The 24,102-nt window shown below is 35.0% G+C and overlaps 1 protein-coding gene across 6 annotated transcripts in view; it reads right to left on the bottom strand.

The window, feature by feature from the left end:
- Positions 1–24,102, bottom strand: part of CDC14A (cell division cycle 14A) — a 51,104-nt gene that overhangs the window by 3,106 nt on the left and 23,896 nt on the right. For 2 of the 6 annotated variants that reach the window (XM_031505524.3, XM_021543280.3), the window contains 10 exons: positions 22,166–22,232; positions 19,990–20,052; positions 16,830–16,917; positions 15,618–15,848; positions 13,349–13,487; positions 10,628–10,784; positions 9,931–10,043; positions 9,287–9,334; positions 8,162–8,290; positions 6,919–7,237 (listed from right to left, as the gene is read on the bottom strand). In XM_031505524.3, the coding sequence (XP_031361384.3) occupies positions 6,919–7,237; positions 8,162–8,290; positions 9,287–9,334; positions 9,931–10,043; positions 10,628–10,784; positions 13,349–13,487; positions 15,618–15,848; positions 16,830–16,917; positions 19,990–20,052; positions 22,166–22,232 (1,354 nt within the window). Of the gene's footprint in view, positions 1–113; positions 7,238–8,161; positions 8,291–9,286; positions 9,335–9,930; positions 10,044–10,627; positions 10,785–13,348; positions 13,488–15,617; positions 15,849–16,829; positions 16,918–19,989; positions 20,053–22,165; positions 22,233–24,102 lie in introns of those variants that run through there. The other 4 variants (XM_085585897.1, XM_085585899.1, XM_085585900.1 and 1 more) reach the window with 3 other exon arrangements.

The raw sequence follows: 24,102 nt of genomic DNA on the forward strand, positions 1-24,102 counted from the left end.
AAACATTTTAAAATGGCAGGACGTGATGACCAGAAAGCACTTTACACTCTCAAAAACAGCAAGTGTTAGTTACAAAGAATTGAGAACACCAGCCCTTCACTCAGCAGACAGCAGTAACCAGGAATTTTACATCATGATTTCAATGAAAGAAGCAAACCATAAATTAAGATTCTGAAGTTTAAACTGTAATTCATAAAACTGTTAGCAATCCAAGTTTACAAAAAATAAGGGGAAAAAAAGCCCCACATAAAAAATCCCCAAGTATCCAGCAGCATATATTGTTTGGAAACAGGATAGCATGTTTTGGTAATTTTCCTTACAGATTGGTAGGCACAATTTATTTACTTTCAAATGGAGAAATATGTTTTTCAGTGTCTTCCCACCCTCATCATATCTCTACTTCACATCCCCATGATTTTTTCCTAATGTCTCAAAGTGTTTTCTGAATACAGGGAAATAATTAAATCTAAACAGCATTTTTTTCAGATTAATCTATGTGACTTCCCATAAATTTTTATCACTAGAAACATGGTGATACCTGTAACAACTGAGCTACTGCAAAGTATACAGACTCACATTTGAGTTTGAAAAATTTAAATATAGCAGGAAAGGCTTGTTGCTTTGATTTTTTTTGTGTTTTCTGAGAAGTCATTTGTTCTCAAATCTCTTCACATGTCTGAAGAGATTGACTGTAAAGTTTTAAAGCCTGTAATTGTAGTTTTTTCAGTTTTTCTTTTAAATCTTTTGAGGAGTTTTCTATTTTAAAATTTACATGTGCCATGACTCAAAGTATGGCCTATGCTTCTGAAAGCTTTATTAAAAACAAAAAACCCCAATCCATTTTCACATGTATTTTTCTGGATTTAACAAAATATTATTTAAAATTGAGTTAAAAATAAAAAAAATTAAAAAAAAAAGAAAATTGACTGCTGAATTGCCAAGATGAGAGTATAAAATCAGTTAAAGGAGAAGCAATCTCAATGTGTATGCCTACAGTGATCCCATGCCATGTCAAGCTTGTCATTTTATACCCAAGTAACAGACATCTAAACAAAGAACTAAGAATTGGATAGTTTCACTATAGTTAAGGATACCTAATGAACTTTATGCTGAAATAACTGCTTAAATTACTTCCATTTTTCTTCTTCAAGAGGAGGCAGAGAAAGCCTTCTGAGAAAGAAAATCAGCTCCAAATCCACTGAGGCACCAGAACTGTGTTTGCTGACATATGACTGCAGGATCAAGCCAGCCTGAATTTGAACTGTTTCAGGGTCCTATTTATTAGGATTTGAACATGCCCTTTTCCCCAGACAATTGCAAGAAAGTAACTTAAGTTTTGGATTTGTGCATCAACTCTCCCAAAACACTGTTGCAATAGGAGTGTTGCTGCAGGCAAGAACCACTGGGAATACAGAAGAGCCACTAAAGTGACTCAGGATGCATTAGGGAAAATGTACACATGTGAAGTCTGTGGGTCTGCACAATTTTACACATAGCAGGATGCACTAGTGTTTGGTTTTTGCAGAGCCTGTCCTATCTTCATTAATGGTAAGATCTAATTAAGAAAAACCATGCTACAGGTAAAGATGATGTATATGAATTTTAAAACACTGCCAACACATCTCAATTTTTTGGCAATGTTTCCATCTTGCCAGTTTCCATGACAGCTATAGAAGCAAAAGGTGACTCATCTTAAGACTACCCAGTTACATATACTCCAATAAAAATACATTTTAAAGAGCCATATTTGGATTTAGAATTATTGTAAGAACAAAGCAAAAATCTTATAGCAGTACCTTAAGTGTGATTACAGTTGAAGAGAGTAATTCTGCAAATGTTATTGTGAGAGATTCTGTTTAATCAAAACACACACTTTGTAAAATAAAATATTTATTCTCTTTGACTGGAACAGCAAGTTTGTTTTTTTTTTTCTTTGAAAAATCAAGTTTTTCTTCTAGTTCATCAGCATAAACACAATAAAGTGGATTATAAGCTTGCAGTGATGAAGGACAAAATCCATTAGAGAAAAATACATATGTGACAACAATAGTTACAATCATGGTTATTTTTTTTCTTTCTTTTTGTTAAGTGGAATGTGGAACAGTGGTATTAATGCTGTTTCACTGCAAAACATTGGAAAAAAAAAAATCAGTGAATAACCTTCTCTTCCACACTGCAGGAAAAACTCACTAAGGAGTTTAGTGAACATACACTAGAACTGAAAAACTGCTGTCATAATGCTCCTGAACCACTCGTGTTAACAAAGATAGATAAGAGTGATAAGGTGATTTTCTAGAATAAAAGTACTGCATGATTATAGCTGGTTAGCTTGATATCTAACTCAAGGAAGTGAGATTTTTCCAATTAAGGAGAAGGGAATTAATCAGTATCATTCAAGATTTGGATGAGCTAAATGAATAAACAAAGCACCAGGACATGTAATAGACTTCTGTCAGGTACATCACCTGATGTGCTCCAATTAGAAAGAACACAAACACTGCAACAAGCCTAGGCTGGGCTGTCACGACTTCAAGTAATTTCAGCATCTAAAGCAGTGAAGTGGAAATGATTAAACAGAATTTTGTTTTTAAAAGAATTCTTCTAGAACTGGTAGCTTGATACTACTCCATATTTTGCTGATGAACTTCAGACCACTGGTAAGTGCCACCAAAAGCAAAACAGCTGCATGGCAGGGGCTGAAGTGGTAAGGAAAAACCAATCTTCCTTGATGGATTAATTGGTCCCAGAAAAGAGGGGAGGGGAAGGAGAAAAACAAACCCAACCAACCAACTAAAAATAAAAAAGATTATGCTTTTCCACAGGGTTCCACATGAAAGAAAAAAAAAAATCCCAAATCAAACCAAAAATTCTTCCAGGAACTCAGGACATAGGACTCAAATAAAAGAAACAGAAGAAGTCACTATCATCAATGGCAACAACTCTTTTTTTCCTCCCCCCCTCCCTTAGCTGCCAGTACATTACAGTAAAAAAAAAAAAATAAAAGAGCTATGCATCTATAAGCAGGATAGCACTGCGTAGCAGATTTCTGGATCAGAATGATTTAAAAAAATAAAAAATTTGAACCCTTTCCAAAATGATTTTTGAGCTAAGTTAGTTTATCAAAAGAAAATCAAGTTGAGATGAGTAGCATGAGATAACTCCACAACAAGAAAATAAGACAACAAAGGGCTATAACACTGATATAATAAAGAGATACAGAAAGTTTCAGGTTAAAAGTGAAATAGTTTTAAGCATGACTCTGTTCAATCAGTGGACTGATCTTTCAGAAAAATTATGTTGCCCTCAGAATAAACCACCTATATATTTGCCAGAGAGCTGCTCACTACCAGACAGAAAGCATTCAGAGATTAAATGATTGAAAAACCTACTCTTGTCTTAAACCTCAAGATGTCACAGGGACTGCACTCTGTCAATTGTGCATAAAACGGGTAAGAATTCAGTGCACTCCTCTGTGACTGGGAGAGATGCACAGGGCTACAGGGTACTTTTTGAAGCAAATGCATTAATCAGAACATATCTGAAAAACATTCCAAACAGGAACACTTTTCAGCCATTATTATATTGAAAGAATATTACTTCACAGGTAAATCAGAAACTTGCATTTTGCTATGCAGACTTTGCATGGTATAACTCTTTCTAAGAAATGCTGCTTCTCACATCACAGCATAGAATACATTAGAATATTTTCAGCTCACCTCATTCTTCAGAGAAGACTGGAGAAAGAATTTTAAAAGATCTTGCCGCACTGGACTGTGTGTAACTTCAACTCCACAAGAGCAAGCAATATCAAGCCAAGAATTATTCAAAAGTTATATCCTTTATATCCCTTATAGCCTTCCATGCATTATTAAGTTATTAAGATAGGAAGGAAGAAAATTAAAGACGTTCTTATAACAGAAGAATAGTGCATTTTAGAAAGGTGTTTTTTCCTTTAAAAATGCTTTCCATTCAACCTAAAACTATACACTATGCCTAAGATATTTCATTTAAATTAATGCTTTAAGTCACTTAATAGTTCTACTGCAAAGAGACAACGACTAATTTCCTTCTTCACTGCAATGCCGAGAGCTGTGAGCACCTCTCTCCTGTTGACGTGGCTATTTCACCTGTTCATGAATTGCTCCTTTCTTCTTCCTTAAACTACAGAGTAACTAATATTTATTGGTTTCTTTTCCTAAGTCATCCTTATCAAATAAAGAAAGGCATGCTACAATTCTGGAAGTTACACTGTAAACCACCCCCTCTCCCCACATAGATTTGGGGAATTTTTGTGTCAATGTCAACTATGTTGCACCTCGAGGGTTTACATAATTAAGGAACACAGCACTATCCTACAATTTTGTAACTATCTAGACACAAAAGCAACCTGAAGTGTCACCAATGCTTTATTTTCTGTCCTATGCTAATGGAACAAACCCACTAACTTGGCTTTCATTGTAAAAAATAATTTGTAGCATTAAGGTACAGCAACTACCTCTCCAAAGGAGGTGACAGTTAGCTTTTAAGATGTTATATTTACATACAACCTTTAAAGCTGCTTAAGGAAAACAGACTTACTGTTTCTGTAATGCTTTATATTATCATTTGGTACTCTTGTAAATTCTGGCCTATTGTGAATGATGTCAGCTTATTTTCATGACTAAGTCATATTGCAGTTACAAGGATTTCTTCCCCTTAGGATGCTGCATGTAAGTTTACATGCAAATACTTTATGCATAATATATAGCTGTAAATAAAATATGGAAAAAAAACAAACCCTCTAAAAATGCTGCTGGCAGTATATAATTTACAAAAAAACAACTGAAAAGAATGGTAATGGGCTGACTTGCCAAAGAATTATTGTTCAATACATTAAATATGAGACAGCATGGAAAGTGAGACATTAAAAAAAATAAAATCAGCCAATTTACCACTTATTATTCAGATGAGTGATTGCTCTCACCCACTGGTGATATACTGACTTTTAGTTCCAGTATAATCAACAAGAGCAGAGGACTGAACTCCTGAGGACTGAAATTCTGTAAGCATGTTGGATTGAAGACTGGGAACACCTAAAAAGGATGACTTTGCAGAGCAATCAGAATGCATGAACAAATGAAAGATTCATCAATGTATCTCAAACAAACATTCCTGGCTTGCTATACAGGTTTTCACCTCTCTCTTCATCTCTATGCCTGAAGAAATTAAACCAAATTAGGTCAAGAACAGTCCTCTTGTTCTAGAGCTTGTTTCATCATAGAAAAACTGTTACGGTTTCTATACCTTACTTCAAAAATCTCAATTATATATAGATTATTACAATCCCATGTAGTAGGGAAAAACAGAATCAAATTAAAAAGGTGAAGATGTGACAACATTTAAGAACTCCCTTACAAACAAGTTACTGCTGCTGTTTAAGGTTTAAACTCAATTTTAAACCCAGTGCAGAACAGTGATTCTAAGATCATGGAATATCAGCATTTATTTCCAGATAAATTGTAGTGGATAAGAAGCTACAATTTTTTTTTTTAAACAAGGAGCCTGAAAGCATTCTGAAGAGCTGCACTAGTCAAGCAGATTCTACCACAGTAGGAAGAACCCACCGAGTTAGATAATACAGAATCACATTCCCTCAACTAATTTCCATGATCAGTCACACATGTAATTTAATTCCACAATGGAACAATTTTATTTCCTACTGTCATCTATCCTCAGAAATAGCAATTCATACTCCCAAGCTACAGAGATGTGGCTTCTGAACTGTTGAGTGGTGCCACATCTAAGCTGTTAACAAGAGGGTAGGTCTTCCACTTCTGCAGGAAGAAAAGAACATAGCCTATGAATGACTTTTGGCAGGACATCCTAGTTACATGCAATGTATATTATTAGCTGTTTTAAGACAGACTCTCCACACCCAAAACCACTAGCACGTATAACACCAGAACTTACTTGATATGAAACATTTTATCAGTGCTAAGGAAACAGAAGAGTGATGTGCAATACTCTGAAGTTCATTTTCTATCCACAGTAAAATAAATAAAAATCCTAAGTGTCAGAACTAGTTGAGAGAGGCTGACAGGCTCCTTTAATCATAGGCAAAATCTATTAAAAACAGTGTACTATTTTTTTATAATTAGTAGGCTATCAAATCCTTGGAAGCCAGGTATTTTAAATTGATTTTAGATTTATAGTAGTAGAGATGATTATTCTTTCCCTAGAATAGACGAAGCTGTTTCTGATTTCATAACTGAAGTTTCTCTAGTCTGTCTTCTCTACATTTTGTATAGAAACACGGAATTTCAAGTTCCATTAGTTTATCTGTACATCCTCTTTATACAGACGTTTTTATACAGAAAAAGAGCACAAAATAAACCCAAGGCACCAAAGTTGTTGAGGAATGAAAGCTGCAATGTGAGACCATCAGAAATATCTTGCTTATAATATTTTCCATATTTGGTGTTAGAAAAGGAGTAGGTTTCAAGTCAAGGGCAGTAATTGTTCAAATAAACCCTATCTTTAAGGATGTTCTACCTTCTGTTTACTATGATAAAAACAAAGGTTTCTTAAAAATCTGTTTAAGATTGCACAAGATGAAAACGCATAATTAACTTATAGACTGTGTTAAGGATAATTTGAAATAAAATCCAAAGAGTAAGAAGGTCCATAAAAAAAGTTATCAGAAAAGATATAAAGTTCAGGCACAATTTATGTTCATGAAACTTCCATGTAACAGATAGAAGAAATGGGAAAAAAAGCAGCTGAAATGATTGGTAACAGACAAAGGTGCTGTTCAGAAACATTAGAGAAAGCTGGAGAATTATGCCGAGTTGAGATTTTTTTTGCAACAGTTTTGCTCACAGAAGCAAGGAAGAAAAACATCAGTGAGCTGCCTGAAGTGCTGTTTTGACTATGACTTACAGGAATGGACTCTGGTATCATGCTGGAGGAGCTGTAAGGCCCATAAAGGAAGGCTGGTGCGTACTCATCTGTCACGGCGCTGTGAAAACTGCTCTGGCTGCTCAGGTTGTTGCCACTACTGCTGTTTCTGTTGTATAGGTTGTTGTTCAGTTCATGGTTTTTTCTGTGTGGCAGCTGCAAGCTGCCATTCAGGTGACTGGAGATATGGCTTAGAGAAAAACCTGTTCTAGAGGACGAGGATGTCATTTTGCTCTCATCACCATCTGAAGCAGCATACAGGTTCCCTAGAGAACTGGCTAGTCTGGAGTTTATGGAAACGCTGAATGGAAAACACATGCAGGGAGAAAAATATTCACAAGGTATGTAGAGATAAATACAAAAACATAACAGACAATTCAGAAGACATTAGATGAGTTACACAGACCATTGTGAAATAATCTGTGTTTGCACACAGGCTTATTTCTAGCTCCTAAAGTAATGAAAAGCAGAATTCTTTGTAAGGACTTTCCAAGTTTTGCTTATTCAAGGACTACACCATGGCCAGCTTTCACCTCTGTCAAACATACATGCATGCAGGAGATGGTGTTAAAAGGTTTAGGCAGTATCTGATTTACACTGAAGTAGTTTGTGTACATGGAACAGTTTAAGAACTCCTCCTCTGTTTCTTGCTATTAGTTTTGTGATACAAGCCTTCAAGTAACCAAGAAGTAAATATGACAAAATTTGAGACTAGAAATAGGGTGTCCTGAAATACCTCAAGCTGGTTACTCTGTTTATGCAAATATTTGTGGACATGTTTATTAAAAATGCATCAATCATTCTGAGCATTGTTTAATATATATAATTGTTTAGGACAACAGTTATAATGGAGCTAAATAGTAATAAATAAATGGTTAATAAAAAAAATTAATTACCACTCAGTATTCTGAGCGTAATAGTACACAGACTAGTGGGAATAGCTGCAAAACATCTATTAACTTAACAACCCACTTGAGCATGACAGTACTGTTTCTGATGACAAGATCTGTATAAAACTCTCAGACCAGTAGGACAGATTTTGGGTTTTGCTTGTTTTTAAAATTGGTAGGCAACTAAAGTTCAGCTAGTAGAACAGCAAATCACTCTAAGTAAATTTAAGTCTTCTTACAGCCAAGAAGAGCAAGCACTTCATAGGCTGCAGATGTGCTGACAACCACTGTAGGATACTGTAAGCATTTGTACAAAATGAGAAGAAGAAAAAAACCTTTTAATGTTAGAGCCTGAAGATGTGGAAAGTCTGCTTATTCTTTCTGCAGATGCTGAAGTAACTGCCATCACTCTGGAGGCCTTCAGAGGAGATATGGATCCTTCTGTGCTACCTGAAGTATTCAGTCTAAAAAGAGTGCAGAGTTCCAGTGAGAAGCAAGATTTTATAATTAAAATATACACCTCCAACACATATAATCTTTCACTACATAGACTGGTATTTTAAAAAGTGTGAATTCTCAAGTCTGAGAACTCAAGAGCAAAAACTCAAGTCTGCCTCCTTTAAACATATTTTTAAAAAAAAATTCCCAGATATCTGCTCCAAGTATTTCCCTTGCTGCACCTTATTAAAAAGTTACAAGCTACTTTTCACCTTGGTAATTTATGAAGGCCAAGTGTCCATTTTTAATAAGATTTATTTTAAGTTTTATAATAAATTTTAGAACTCTAAATGTAAACTTCATTAAGAATACTTTTTGAGTTTACAGAGCAAATATGAGTAGAAAAACCCAAAACTGTAGCTTTCATGAGATCAGTGTAATTTCTAAATGAAAATTTTCACAAAGTTGCACAGAACATGCAGCTCTTTCTAGGGTGGGATTCTTAATGATAAAATTCATGATGTGTTGATAATGAGCTGTATGTATGTTACACTGGACTACTCAAATTGTTACTATTATGGCTGTCCACATTAATTAATTAAAAAAATTAATTTTCTCTAGCCCTAGATAGAGGGCTTGGGTACAGATCTCCAACTACAATCACAGAAGAAAACTGTCATTGAGCAGCTTTAATTACACACCACGAAAGGGTAAAACATTCATTTCCAATGCCAGTCATCTGGAGAAATCCAACTCAAATATTCAAGTCACAAAACTGAAAAAAAGTGCTTTTTGCAGTATTAATGCTTGATAATGATGGAAATTTTGTCTTACATATTGCATTTTAGATTCAACGGGGTAAGGTATGCAATTTGCAGATGTTTAAAAAGGTTTGTTATCTGCCCAGGCTCAAAAGTCTGAAATAGTGATCACATAAATTGATTAGCAATGATCCAAAATACTGAAAATTAGGACCCTAGTCAAGTGATATACATTTAGAACTAGAATTTTAAAGTCAGTACCTGAAGGGTTGTGATATTGACCTGGTGTGGAGTTTCATGTCTTGCAGCCTAAAGAAACAAAAGCAGCAATATTTATCCTAGATAAAGATAACCCTTATAAAAGGTTAAAAACCTTTCCCCTCTGCCAAATCATATCTGTGTGTCTCAGATTGGCATAAAAAATATATATAAGGGGTAAAATTATTGACAGTGTTTTAACTTACAGTAAAAGAACAGAGAATTACTTCAGGTTTAATTTGAAAGTTCACATTTTTATTGATTCTGAAAAATTCTGAATTTCTATAAGGAGTACAGAGAAGTAATTATAGAAAGGCTACCAAGTTTAATTAGGAATATTTTGTTCAAGTCATAACTCCTAAAATACTCGATATAAATTTGAAAATTTTGAAGTATTTTTTACATTATCTTTACTGCTACACATAACAAGGCATCGCTAAACAGGGAGGCAGAAGGCAAAAAAGAAGAGAAGAAAAAGATTAATAAACCAAATCTGCAACTAATAGATACATACCTGGAGAAGTTTCCACCACAGGCGGTGGTACAGGTAGAACCACTGCCCTAAACAAGATCATGTACCTGCCACACAGATCTGATAGAATGGACAGAATTTAAAACTGTAAATTACTTCAGACTGGTATAATTACCTCAAAGCTCCTGCTGTAGCAGAACAAGGCTGTCTACGACTTTTTAAGGCATTCAGCTTATCTCCCTGTGTCATCCCATTCTGAGCTTCCACATCTTTGTCTTCAGAATCATTCTGGGAAACAAAAGTATGTAAGCAAGGGAATCTATCAAATCCTAGGAGCAGCATAGTTTGAAAGCACCGAGTATCTCCCTTCACAAAGATCAGAACCCAGAAGGTTGCTCTGCTGTCTTCTGCAGACATGGCACTACTCTTTGCATAGTTCTGGTACATGAAATGTGCCTCTGTACAAACACACTCACATAGGGCTTTTGCAGAACCTGAACTCAAAGTTCACGAATCTCAAGCTTAATGCCAGCATTTATTTACTTCAAGGAAGTCTGTTGGACATTTACACACACCGGCATTATTATTAGTTAAAAACCTGGAATAAGCATATTTTTGGTTTCCAGAAGGAAAGCTGACTTTTGTTTTCCTTCATTCTTAAGAAAACAACTGAAAATTCTGAGAGAATGACTTGAAATAATACAAACCTTCAGAAGCTTGAAAAATTACCTGTAACAGTTTTAAATATTACTTGATCTTTTTTATTAAGTGGAGATTTGTTCTAATTATGTCCTAAAAGTATTTAGAAGTTATCTATAACTAGTTATTAAAAGGTCAGCTTCAGTTTCTTTGAAATTTTTCCTAACACCTACCTCTTTGTATTGATCCAAGTCTTGTGCTTTATTCAGACTGTCACTGATGGAAATGTCATTTAAGCCACAAAGAACTCTGTTAATGTTTCCATCAACTCCTCGCTGTTTCTGCTTTGATCGGATGAGATCTCCCTCCCGCCATAACATTGCTTGCTTCCTTCAGGATACAAAACCAAAGCCATTCAGATCAACAAATTTGCATACACATAAAAAAACATATGAAAACATGGATGCTTACAGATTGCCAACATTTGAGTCTTCTGTACATCTTCATCTGGAAAAAAATTTACATGTCTATCACAAAAAAAAATTTAAAACCTCAATACTTAAAAACAACAAAAACCCCTTGAGAATCACCAAATAAGTCTCTAGTCATCACAGTACTAAAAATTAATTTTCTCAAATCCTTCTGGGGAAAGAGGTTAACTAAATAGGAATTTGTGATCATGTTTTAATATAAACCAGTGTTTTTATATACATCATGTGTAGCATAACTGATGATACAGAACTTTGCAACTTACTAGTGTGTGTTTTCTGGCTACAGATATTGTCCAGGGAAACTACAGCTGACCTGTGCAGTGCAATTGGACGGATGTAGTCATGTAAAATTCACCAGGACTCTAATATTGATTTTTAGAAAGTGAAAGAATATATCCTTCAAATGGGTGATAAAAATAATAACAATTTCTTTGCTTCAACATGCATGGGCGGAGCAGACTTTTTTCTATGAGTCTGCATTATTCCTCAATAAGAAAGTTTGCTGGGTAGGTACCAGTCATGCTAGTTCCATCCAAGAACTGAGACCCTATCACATGCTATTGAAACAACATTGATTTCCTACACTGAACAGAGAAGAAAACAGTGAGGAATTAAATCAGAATACACTTTCACTGGAAGAATTTGTTTGGAAACAAAATATTATGGCAGACCCGAAGAGCTAATGGATGTGAGCCAACTGCCTAAGCTTGCTCAATAATAAATGCAAAAGTTAAGCCCTTAAGAAAAAATTCACCACATCCTTAGTAAACATCACAAGAAGGCAGAACAAAGGGGTGGGAAGGAGAGGGAGTGCCACTTAGTCCACCTAACAGAAGTAGCCTAGAAAACATACTTGAATTTAAATACCATTGAAGTCTTTCAGGATTATTGCATATGCAGTAACAAACTGATCTGATACACATTAAAGTGGAAGAGTTTCTATTTAAAAAAAACCCAACCTCCTTTATCAAAGCTCAAAGAATCTAGATTAGGCTTTGACACCTTTGAAGCTTGGGAGATCGAAATTGCAAGATGTTACCTTTTGTAAGACATAATTTTGCGGCCCTGAGAGCAAGACATTTTATATTAGAAAGATGTAACTGACATTCTTTCCTAGCCCCATTTTGACACCACTGGTGTCATTGCTTGACTTTTGTCTGACTTTTGAAACGGGTACCTACTACCCTTAGGAGAGAAGAAAATTCTTACTGAACACACTGCAGCTCTCAGCTGTGACAAATGTAGGTAGACCCGAAGGATCTTTGCCTATCTATAAAACCAAGCCAAGTATTCCTTCAGTCAAACCAAGAAAGGACATGGGCCTTGTTTTTCCTATCTTGAAAGTAAACAGCACTTACTGTTCACATTACCTACTAGCTTTCTTGTCATTTTGCTCTATTGTGCAAGTCATTTTTAAGAGTGTATCATCCAATCATCAACACTGTCTGAAGAAGTATAATCTGGCTCCAGTGAACACCTGTAGCTTGTGATCTGCAGTATTTTGAGTAAGAGCAAGCCACCTCACAAATAGAGGTGTGTCCATGCAGTTGCACTGGAAAAGAAATAAAACCCCTCATTCATGCTCTATTTCTCTTGAGTTACAGTAATACACCTTTCTCTCCAATATCCTATGGATTTTAAGATTCAAGGTCAGTGCATCTTTTACAGTATTTACACACTACCTAACAGAGCTGACAAATTCTTTTTCCTATTTGTAGCGGAATTTCTTAAAATGCATTGTCCCATAAAAGCGAGAATGCCTCCAAGTAAATATCACCATGCCATTAACTCAAATATATCAGTATAACCACAATTGTAAATGCACAACACAGAAACCACTATGACATTAAACTTACTATCTACATCACTGTCATTAATTTCCAGTCAGGATCAAATCTGAAGTTGTATTAGAATCATACATTTGTTTGCTTAGAACTACTAGTTCCAAATGAGAAATGTTTAATACATCCCAAATGAGAAATGTTTCATGCATTGGGAATCTGATGTAGATCATAAGCTTTCTACCAAATACTTATTTAATCTTCAGTTGCAATAAAGTAACACCATACAAATGATACCATTTTAAGATTAATTTTAAGTGCCATAGATGGTAAAGTATTTAAAGACTATTCTTTTGATGCTAATATTTAATACTATTTGTTGATTTCATTTTTTGTCCACACTTGTCCACTTCCAACACATTCGTATAACTCCTAAATTCCCCAGAACAGAAACGTGCAGTCTTGAGGCCCCCGTGTCCCTCTAAGGAGACAAAATGCACAGAACTCCAGAGAAGCTGACTGCTTCTGAGTAACTCAGATTTCAATCCCCTATTAACTAACCTTAAATCTACTGAACAGGCAATAACTTACAAATGTCAGCAGACAAATTATGTCCTACATATACTGCAAGATGGACAGGGATGGAGAGGAGCAAAGAAGGTACATATATATGTATACATACTCTTCCAAGAAGTGTTGCTGGGGTCCTATAATAGAGCCTGGGCGACATATTCTTATCCAAGCAATGGCTTCAGCATGTGTGAACTTGTAGTGCTTCATAATGTAACAGGCAATCAGTGTTCCTGTTCTCCCCAGGCCAGCTACAGAAACACAAGAGGCAACAGCCACATATGAAGGGATGAGCATTCCAGAATTATCAAATAAAAGTATGGGATGTAAAAAAACTTCCATGCAATTCACCATATTACTATTTGAAAAAAAATTCTATTCAGTGTCCCATTTGTCACATAATTCAATTTCAATGCTAGCTACAGATATAGGGACAAATCTTTCATACTTTAGAAAAGTTAATGTTTAATAGCACACCTGCAACAGTGATCACTTGTGGTTCTTGAAAAATTATACTCTGAACTTTAAAAAAGGCCAAAATTTTTTAAAAAGCTGTGGTCAAGCTGGATACCAACTTCATATTTATGATACTGGTAAAAAAACATAATCAAAGCACCTTTGAGAGGCCAGCACAAGTACCTAAAACCCATGGTGCAAATACATCACATCTCAACAGAGAGCAACTCAGTGGGTTCTTCTTCTTGAATCAGTTTTTTTTTTTTTGTGAAGCCAGCACATAAAACTATTTACTGCTATCTGTATAAACAGCAATGACTGTAGACCAGTGTATAATTTTAGATATCAATAGCTTAAAAAAATTTAACCCATTGTCCAATAAATCCCAAACTAATCCTGTTTTTAAGGGGACAACAGAGACACAGAGAAATTAGCTTTTACTATCAGTAAAATCTCAAAACTACAGAGTGAGAATTAATCTCTTTCTAGCTTGGTGTCTCGTGTAGTAGTAAAGTGTTTCCCCATTAAAACCTTATTTCCTATAAATACAGTATTTGCAATTTAGGGTCTCACAGCAGCCTGCTATTGTTTATGCACCAACTATCCAAATGGAAACTCTGCAAGCAGCCAGACATCTCTGCTGACAATTCTATACATAACTACAAGCTCTTTACATTTAACCACTAACTCTGACTTTTTTGAAAGTGAAGATGATTTAGGTAGGATGAAGGTAGAAGTTCACACATAGTGAGGGTCCATAACTGTAGCTTGGAAGACAAGCTCTGAAGACTCATTTAAAAGGCGAAGTATTGATTTCATTTCTTTCCTCCGACATTCTGCTAATGTACAAACTTCCCATTGCAATTCTCTGCAATTAGCTGTTCTATCTCATCTGAGACAAGCAGTTCCTAGAGTAATAGCTGTGCTCAGAACACCTCTGCAATATAACTGCCTGAGTTAGGCCTGAGTTGACTGTTGATTTAACACTGTAGAGGATTATTTAGGGTGGTATAAAAATTAAAAAGAACAAGATTGTTGATTTGCTTGCTAAATGGTCAGACAAAAGATCAAAAATACTTCAGTGTAGAAAGCACATCTATAACTCACTACCAAGTGTGTTATACTCCTTTAGCAGTTAAGCCTGGAGAATAACTTACTAACAACCTCCTGCTAATCAATGATTTATACTCTTATTTAGCTAATTGGCGGATGCCCAGCTTATCAATGCCAGAACATCTGGGTTCTAGCAACAGTAACAACTTGTTGGAAAATAAACCTGTTTATCTTTGATATGCATATTTATTGTTCACAGGAAAATTATGAATAGTATTATTCTTTCTTCTGATCAGGCAAGACATTTATCTCCACAATGTCCTTACACAACCCTAAACATAAATCAAGCTGAACTCTTAGAAGCCTTTGTTAATCTCTCTTGACTAAGCATGTTTGGTGTATTTTCTGGCTGGTTTGCTGAATTAGGCTGGTTTGAAATGCTGGCATCACAATAACTCACATCAACTTGAAATGTGGAATTCATACTCCACAGAAAAATGTAGAACAGACAAAAAGCACAAAGAAAACCTTTTAGTGTTTTTCATTTCCTAGCCAATTATCATAATGCTGTGAAAGCATAATGCAAAGAAGAAACCTGCATCAACTAAATCCCAAGTTTTCAAGTCATATTAAAAAAAACCCCACAGAACAATGAACAACAGATTGTCAGTTCCTGCAAATAACAGTGTAGGATGTAAGGATTACATATACACAGGAAAACAACGAATATTTGGCGTATATTTAGTCAAGCACAATAAAGCATTATTACTCCCACAATCTGAAAGTGTTCTTAAATGCAGTTATTTCTGGGATACACTCTATGGATTTCTACTTATTTTGAATTTCAGTCAGAAATGAATAGGTGCACATACCTTTACAATGTACAGCGATGGCACCATCAGCATTTTCACAGATATTCAGGAACCTCTGGACTATACTGTCACTTGGTGTGCTGCCATCAATGAAGAACAGATCATAATGCTCAAAACCAGCTTCAGTAAAGCGTTTTGCCTCATAAATTTTTTTGTTTAGTCTTATGATTGATGTGACATTATGCTTCTTGAAATAAGGAAAGTAGGCTTCAGGTGCATGAAGAGGATAACCTATAAAAAATATAAAGCCACATATATATAATAATAATAATATCCTAGGTTATATATAATGTCCATATATATAATCATGTCCTACGTTCATGAAGTTCAAAATCCTGCTAAACAAAAATAGCCCCTGAAAACTTTTTTAATAATAAACACACTAATACTAAAAATGCTTTAATACTTTATTCAGAATAAACATGTTAAGGGATATAAAAAAATGTCTAAAAAATGGTCATTAAGACCACTTTTACTATAAAAAAGTATTAGAAGGCAAAAAGTTAAAACAGAACCTATGTGAAACAATGTACTGTCTCACATTAAGACCCCATTCTTCTCTGCAAAGGGGATTTATACATAAATCTGGGGACATATGAATTCAGCGCTTCAGAACAGCTGTTTATCTAGAGTCAAGCTGCAGATCAATGAATAGAAGCATGCTTGAAGAGGAAACACTGTTTTTATGGAAAATAGATTGCTCATCTATATTATGGACAGGAGCAATAGTCAAAAGATAAACTTCAGAACCAAAAATACTCCTTTTTTTTAATTCCACTAGATCACATTCCCCAGGTTCTTCACATTACCCCAAGGATCTTCTGTAGGAAAGGCAAGCTTCTTTTAAGTTCTTCCTGGTCTGTGTCACAAAACTCCTAACACAGTCTGTGTTTAATTCAACTTTAGTTCTGCACACTTACTGTATCAGGTGGCAGGTTCCAGGAGGATAGTAAGTGACCTAAGTCTCTCAGGCACTTTGTCACAGGATGAAACGTTACTGACTGTTAGAAGAATTGAAATTCTTCTGGCAAAGAAGAATTCCAAAACTTTTTGAATTAAATTCTATGAGCATATATAAAATGCTCACTGGATGATTATTGCTGAAGATTAAAACTGATCTATGATCCTCTATTACCTTCTGCTTTTTTGCTGTGATGGTTTTACATACTGGAAAAATAAGATCATAGCACACCATTAAAACATATACCATACCATTTTCAAGTTTGCTTTTCGGGTGTGGTCCACTAAAAGCCAAAAACTTTCCTGGAATAATCCAGTTGAAGTCACCATTTTCCACTCGCTACAAAAATTTCAGAAAACAAAGACATTTTAATATCTGTATATACAAGTTAAAAAAATTACTCAAGATTTTATTTTACTCTTCACTGTGTTCTTGTGGCATTAAAACAAAACACTTCAAATGTAATTAGCTAGCTTAACTATATGGGACAAATTAACATAAACTGCTTCTCAGATCTTAATAAAATGAAATGTAAGTAAAACTTGCTTAAGTTTTCCAATAAAAGCAGAGAGATCCTTTATGTAAGATATTTGTCCTTGAGAGGGTTTGGTGTTTAAGAATACCTATTAACAATACTGACAAACACCATCACTTCTGTTTTAATGAAAAATTATGGAGAAGTGCTTTCTCATGAGGCACTAGCTTAAAAACCCAATTCACAGAAAACAAATTAAAAACCAATTAGCCTTCATAACAATTACCCTTTCCGTGTAGAAACTGAAATTTACATATTGGCATAAGCTCTGATGAGCCAGTAATCAGAAAGAAGAAAAGTGTAAATGAAATAAAGAGACTAGATTTTAATAAACTTTCAAACAATGACATTTTGCATTTCTTGCTCACTTTTAATGTGCCTTTTAAAAGGCTCTTCAAATTCTGTCACTGCTGAAAATGAAAGCTTCTTTGGAAATACGTAACATGAACTGTAGCTCTAAACTGCCTTCTTTTCTTTCTTTAATTGAAGACTGCTCATTCCTTGTTTGGCAGTGCAGTTATTCTCAGCATGACTTTTAAGGACATGGCACACAGTTCAGATGCATTATTAAGCTTGTGTTTTTAGCTCTCAGTTCATCAGAACATCCTAATGAGTGAAAGGTTCTGATAATGGACATCACTGTAATCAATTCAGGAACTGTTTGCTTAGCTGAGCCCATTAGGCTTGCTCCCAATGTCCCTCCACAATGGAAACTCCTGGAAATTACCCAGGTTGCATAAGGACTGGAGAACCAAGCTCAGTGCCCAACCAGGACCCCTGCCCCCCACGGGTATCACAGACTGACATTTCAGCCCTGCAGCACTCCTACTCCCTTCAGGGAAGAAGTCCCGTTCAGTAAGCTAAAAAGATTTCTGTGTTTTTATCACCAGTTTTATTTGTGGATTAAGTTCTTTATAGTTACAGGGGTCATGACAAATAATTTCCATTTTTATCAATATGAACTACAGGTAACTCTGTATGTGTATGTATGCATATGTTTGACACTACATGCAAAAACCATTACTACTAAAAACCCCAATCAGTAATTTACTTCCAGTCCAACAAAAGGGGAATTAGCTGCCTTGATAAGATAGTAAGATGAAAGAACTATTAACATGAAACAATTTCCTTTTAACCTGCTCCATTTAAGTCGTATGCAACTTTTGTCTACAAAACCACACATTTGAAGACCTAACATAGCAAAAATCTGTAACATTTAAAGTTTTTGAAATATAGCATGGGACATAACTAAACACAAAGCTGACCATGATGTGTGAAGAAAAAGGAGACATACCAAAAAATGGACAAAAAATTAAAGATGATTCCAAATTCGTGCTTCTTAAACTCAGCAAACAGCATACTATAAACATCACTCACATGTATATATTTTCACATGCTAAAATAATGTTAAGCCTTAAACAAGATAATGGGATAGCTTTAGGCAATTATTTTAAGGCTCTTTTTCAAGGAGACTAACACCTACTATACATACAGAATTTCAAACTACCATTTGTTTTTAGACTGAGTTTTTCTTTTTGTACACAGAGTAAGCAAAAAGCAGCAATTTCATATTTTAAATTTTAGTTCCTGTTCATTTAATTTTGGTAATTCTGCAAAGGCGATACCAATTTTTGAACCTAATCATTATGGAACATTGCAGGATACAGAAATCCTTTTACAAATGCTTTCAAGTTTAGTAAAATAGGCAGATTGGTGTTACAGACTGCCTGCTGCAGACATCTACTGTATAGATGTGCTGTCAACTAACTTTTTACACTGTTTATTCCTCTTCTTCACTTTCTTGAACATCTATGAAGCATTTCAGTATGTACCTGAAATACATACAGCTATAGGAAATACTTTTAAAATGGAGATTTTCAAACTTAGCAATTCTCATAACTTCCAAGTTTTCTGAAAATTGCAATAGTGGCTTCAGTAAAGCAACACGAGTTTAAAAAGAGAATTAATTTATATTCAAATATTTAGCACACCTCTAGCTTATATATCTTTCTCCTTAACCCATACAGCTACAGGAATGTATAGGTGTTCCAAAGACAATGTCCAATAAACTAAATGATTGTCACTGTCTTCAGTAAAAACCTTTTCCTTTCCTTGGAGTGAGACCTGGTAGACAAAGACCATGCAACTCCTTTGGACCAGATGTACACACACCTTCTGTGCCTGAGATTTCCTCTGCGCACAGCCCAGTCCACAGGTACAGCATGGCATATTTTATAGCTTCTCTAAAGCAATGTAGCTTGAAGTAACTTTTTACTACCAGCAAACAAAGGTGTGCATGCTACAAAGTCCTAGAAACATCTAGAGCCAACCAGAGTACCTATACCTACGTTGTAGGAAAGTGGGCAGAACAGTGAAATACACCTGTTAGCTTTCTGGGACTTCATTAGGGAAATACTCCGGATGTATTTCCTTAACTAGAATCCCACATAATGCATCCTTACTAAAAACTCCTCAAAATTTGCTTCATCTATGGGGCTATTAAAAATTTGTCATATATTTGGGACTAATAGGAGTGGAAGCAGGAGCTAACAAGTGCTGAAAGAGAACACTCGGTGGGTCAGCTGAGAGACCTTGGATTGTATCCTGGGAGAAGGTTGGAAAGCATGAGAGAGGTCCCAGAAGCCAGGAAGGCTACAGAAAACAGTAGATTTATGCTATGCACTGAAATTGCAAGGATAGTAATCCTGCATGTTCTTCAAAAAGAGCATATAGGTTTCCATGTACATATCTCACATATGAACTCTGGGTTTTACTCAAATTAAAAAGTGCTTCCAGTATGTTTTAAGTTGGGAGATACTGAATACTCTTATTTTAGGTAACTCAAACACATTCAATGCATTATTAAATTTACAAACCTCATAGTGCTCATATTCATCCACATCAAATGTCTTAAAGTCAAAAAATCCATGCTGCAAGGCCTAAAAGGCAACAAGGCATCAGTTTACACTGAAATACAATATATAATCTAATTTTATAATACTTTTTTGAGCAAAATTAAATCCCTAATTGTGGCTTATTGAAGCTTTTATGTTAAGACATTACATTTTGCACAGATTAACACAGACAACAAAAACTCCACCAATGTCACTGAAACATGCCAGGCTTATTATTTCCTCTGCAAAGACATGAGGATGGGACACAAGGTTGTTGCATATCACTTAAATCGTAACATTGATTCTACACACCCCACCTTGTGGGGTTTTTTTTCTGCAAGGCAGATGACAGGTTAAATAGCAATTCCCTTTTTGTCATACACTCAATGATTCCTATGCCAAATGTATTTTCATGCAGTTTGACATAACAAAATATTGAACACTGAGAGCTTATTGATTTTCTGCACTTAGTATGACACTCTGGTTTTACCACCATAATACCTAGGTAAAATGGCATATACAGAATGCAGCACCATGTACAATCTGTATTTCTATTATTTCTTTTAATACACATTTTACAGGTACAATAAAGTCCACTAGACTACATTAGACAGTATTTATTACAGAAATGAAAGAAGTTTTGTATTCTGATATTTTTATTATTATTTATGCCACATTTGTACTAAAGATTTGTATCTAATAACCATATTGAAAACAATTCCATGAATAAAAAATTCATAGCCAATATTTATTCCAAATTCGTGGAAGACATTTCTGAAGCATATATTTATACTGAACCAATTGCATTTTAAAAAAAACATAGATATTGCACAAAATTCTGAAATTAAGGTGTGATAGGAACACATCACAGATCTGTGATTTAAAACCAATAATCAGACTGCCATTGTTTGCTACATACCAATCATCTTTTTAGGACAAATGAAAAATAGTTTTATTATAGACAAAAAAGGCTCAATGACTGGACCTCTCATGAAACTTAAGATACTGGGAGGCTTGTCTGAATAGCTGATTTTTATTTTACAAAATCTATTTTAGTGAAGCATGGCTGACTGGCTGCACTCCACAACTTGCAGGCCCCCTGAATTACATGTATATGACATACACACATACAAACACCAAATTTATCCAGGTAAACTAAGACTATTTTCAATTAAGGCATATGTTTTCTGCCCTAAGTGTTTTTACCTCTGTAGGTGAACTAGACAAAAATTAAATAATAAATTTTATGAGAACAAAGGAGTAAAAACTGATTCTCACCGTCCTTTTGATGTATTAGCTGCAGATAAATTACAGTGATTGCACTGACTACTTCAGATCTTCAGGATCTGTAGAATGCTTCACAAATTACAGTCTTGCTGGTAACTGACAGCTCCTTTCCCACCCCCACAGAGCTAAAAATATTAAGTTTGATCTCTCTTTTTCCAATTTTTAAAAAACAGTTGTTTTGCCACTTTTAAGAATTACAAGTGGTCTATAAAGTATCTGCACAGCACTGTTCCTATAGTCTGCTCCCTTCACCCAGAACAATGGGAAATGACAAACAAAATTTACATGTCCCCATTCAAGAACTGATGCAAAATATTTTAAGAAAACAATACTGGAGCTTAATAGCTCAGGACTACTTAAAGTGACACGTCAAACCTCTACTAAGATACATTAGTTTTCACTGGTTTTAAAAAATTTTGAAAAGACTGGTGTCAAACACTGAACCAAGTGTTTTGGGGAAAGCAGGGGCCAAGTACATGCAAAAACTGTTCTGATTAAATGACAATATACCTAGGTATCTGTTTCACTTGACCTCATCACCTGTCACTCCCTCTCACCAATGGTTAGAAATGACCTATCAGCAGACCTAGCACAATGTCTTGCCTTAAGAGCTCTCCCCAGCCAGGCCTGGTGCATTTTCATGTTCCAATTCATGAGGTGAAGTTCAAAAAGCTGCCAAAGGCCAGTCCAGGCAAAGTGCAACCTTCCTCTGCCATCAGTACTCAAACACAGTCCTCAGTAACTTAGGTTTCATCACTACTCATACACAAATCTGCTCTGAAACCAGGTTTTATAATCCATTTAAACAGGATTTTTCTTCCAGTTTTAAAAATCAATTTAAACCTGTTTTGCTAAGAAAAAATGTTATTACCTTATTTACTCCCTGTAAACAGTCCAAGATCGTAAGATTGTATGTGCAGTTCCCAAATGAAGCATCCCTATAGATTTAATGCAAATGAATTTAATACACACAGAATTATTTTAAGAATTAGGACAAAGGCAGAACACAACAGAATACATTCAAACTAATCCATACCCTTGGAGAACTCTGAATTAAAGTTCAAAGACATCTTTTTAGAAGTTTGTCCAGGCTAAAGTACTACCCCACCTAAGATGTAGCTCAGACTAAATGCAGTTAGATACTGCAAGCTACTTTAGGTGCAAATTTTATATCAGGTAACTACATGCTCTTCACAAAATTATTTATGCTATCCTGGAACAGGAAGGTTTGCATCCTCTCTGGGTTGTGTAAAGATAGTAGCAAATAAAGCACAGTTTGCTTTAACTATTTTTCAAGTGTTAACTGAGTTACACTAACAGGGGAAGACAAATAAGACTAATAGCTTGGAATTAATTTACAAGCTTCCATTTTGATGCCTGATTACAGATGTGGTTAAAAGCTATCCCAATACAATTAAAATTATTTAACCTCAGTATACCACATGAAAATTACAATTTGTCTGTAAAAGAAGAAAAAAGACTCGCCAGCAAACACACACCACCAAAAAAAAGCATTGTGGAAAAATGAAAATGTACTTTTCAAAGTCTGCTTCAGACCATTCTGATTTTAACAAAACTGCCTGAGCAGATTACTTCCTTATCACTCATTAAGGAAATCTTTTACAGCTTTTCTCTTTGCTATCTTAGATAGAGTCCTAAGAACTGCAATTTATCAGAATAGTAAAATTTTAGGTTCAGACAGATACATATTTCATCTATAATTGATTCAAAATTTCAATCTTTCATTGAAAACTTTACTTTTTTGATAAAACTTTAATAAAACTTTTGATAAAACTAGTATGAAATTTGTGATATGCTCCTTCAATCTCAAGTACTTTAAGAGTAGAAAATTCTCTCCTAATCTTTAAGAGCAGAATAAGTTTACCAGTTTTGAGCAGTGTTCATAGAAAATGATTTTAAGAAAATTAAAAGCTACTATTTTGGTAGGGTCATATTGCAAGCAGGCAAATCTAAAAATGCTTTCCAAATATTAGATTATTAAAACACACTTAACCATAATGTTTTGGAATAGGAACTCTGAACTGTGTATGAATCTTCCATATCCAAATCCAACAGAGAAGTTTTAAAAATGAGAATATATAAAATATTTTCCGTATGTTGAATAAGCAGAACATATCTAAACTTAATATATGAATATTGCAGACAATATGTTTTTGACAGATAATGGATTAACATTATTTTGAATATCACATGATAACAGATCATTTTAGCACAAAATTCTCTTAGCAAACAAAAAGGTCTTTTGAGAAGAAAAATTAAGAGCCCCAATGGGAACACATACATAGCAGAAAGGGTTTAAAAGATGTACCAGTTTTCTGGAGGGGCTGACAGAAATAAAATCAACAAATGCAGACCACAAAACTAGATATTTAGAGAAACATGACTAGAAGATATGGTTGTATCAGACAGGTTCTATTTTCTATGTTATTTTGTTGTAACAAGAATATAACTTTTATCTGTATGTATAATTATTGTATAATTACTTTTTTGACTGATAAAGCATCTGATAGTGCTGTACATGAAAACTATGCTGGGGTTGAGGGGGGGAAATCACATGATCCCTAAGCCATTAGTAAGAAATACTACAAAAGAGGGAGGGAGGATGGTGAAGCTGACCTAGATGTACAATTCCAGGTGTACAGTAAGCTCAGCTACAGTTCCCACAGCCAGCTGTTACCAGTGATCTGCACACAGATGCTGGCAGCTAACACAGACTTCCTCCAGCATCCACGTCTCAAATTTCTCCTGATGTGTACCTGACCATTAAAGTAGGTACTGATCACGTTT

The sequence above is a fragment of the Lonchura striata genome, chromosome 8 (genome assembly GCF_050655825.1).
Source record: "Lonchura striata isolate lonStrDom1 chromosome 8, ASM5065582v1, whole genome shotgun sequence".
NCBI lineage: Eukaryota > Metazoa > Chordata > Aves > Passeriformes > Estrildidae > Lonchura > Lonchura striata.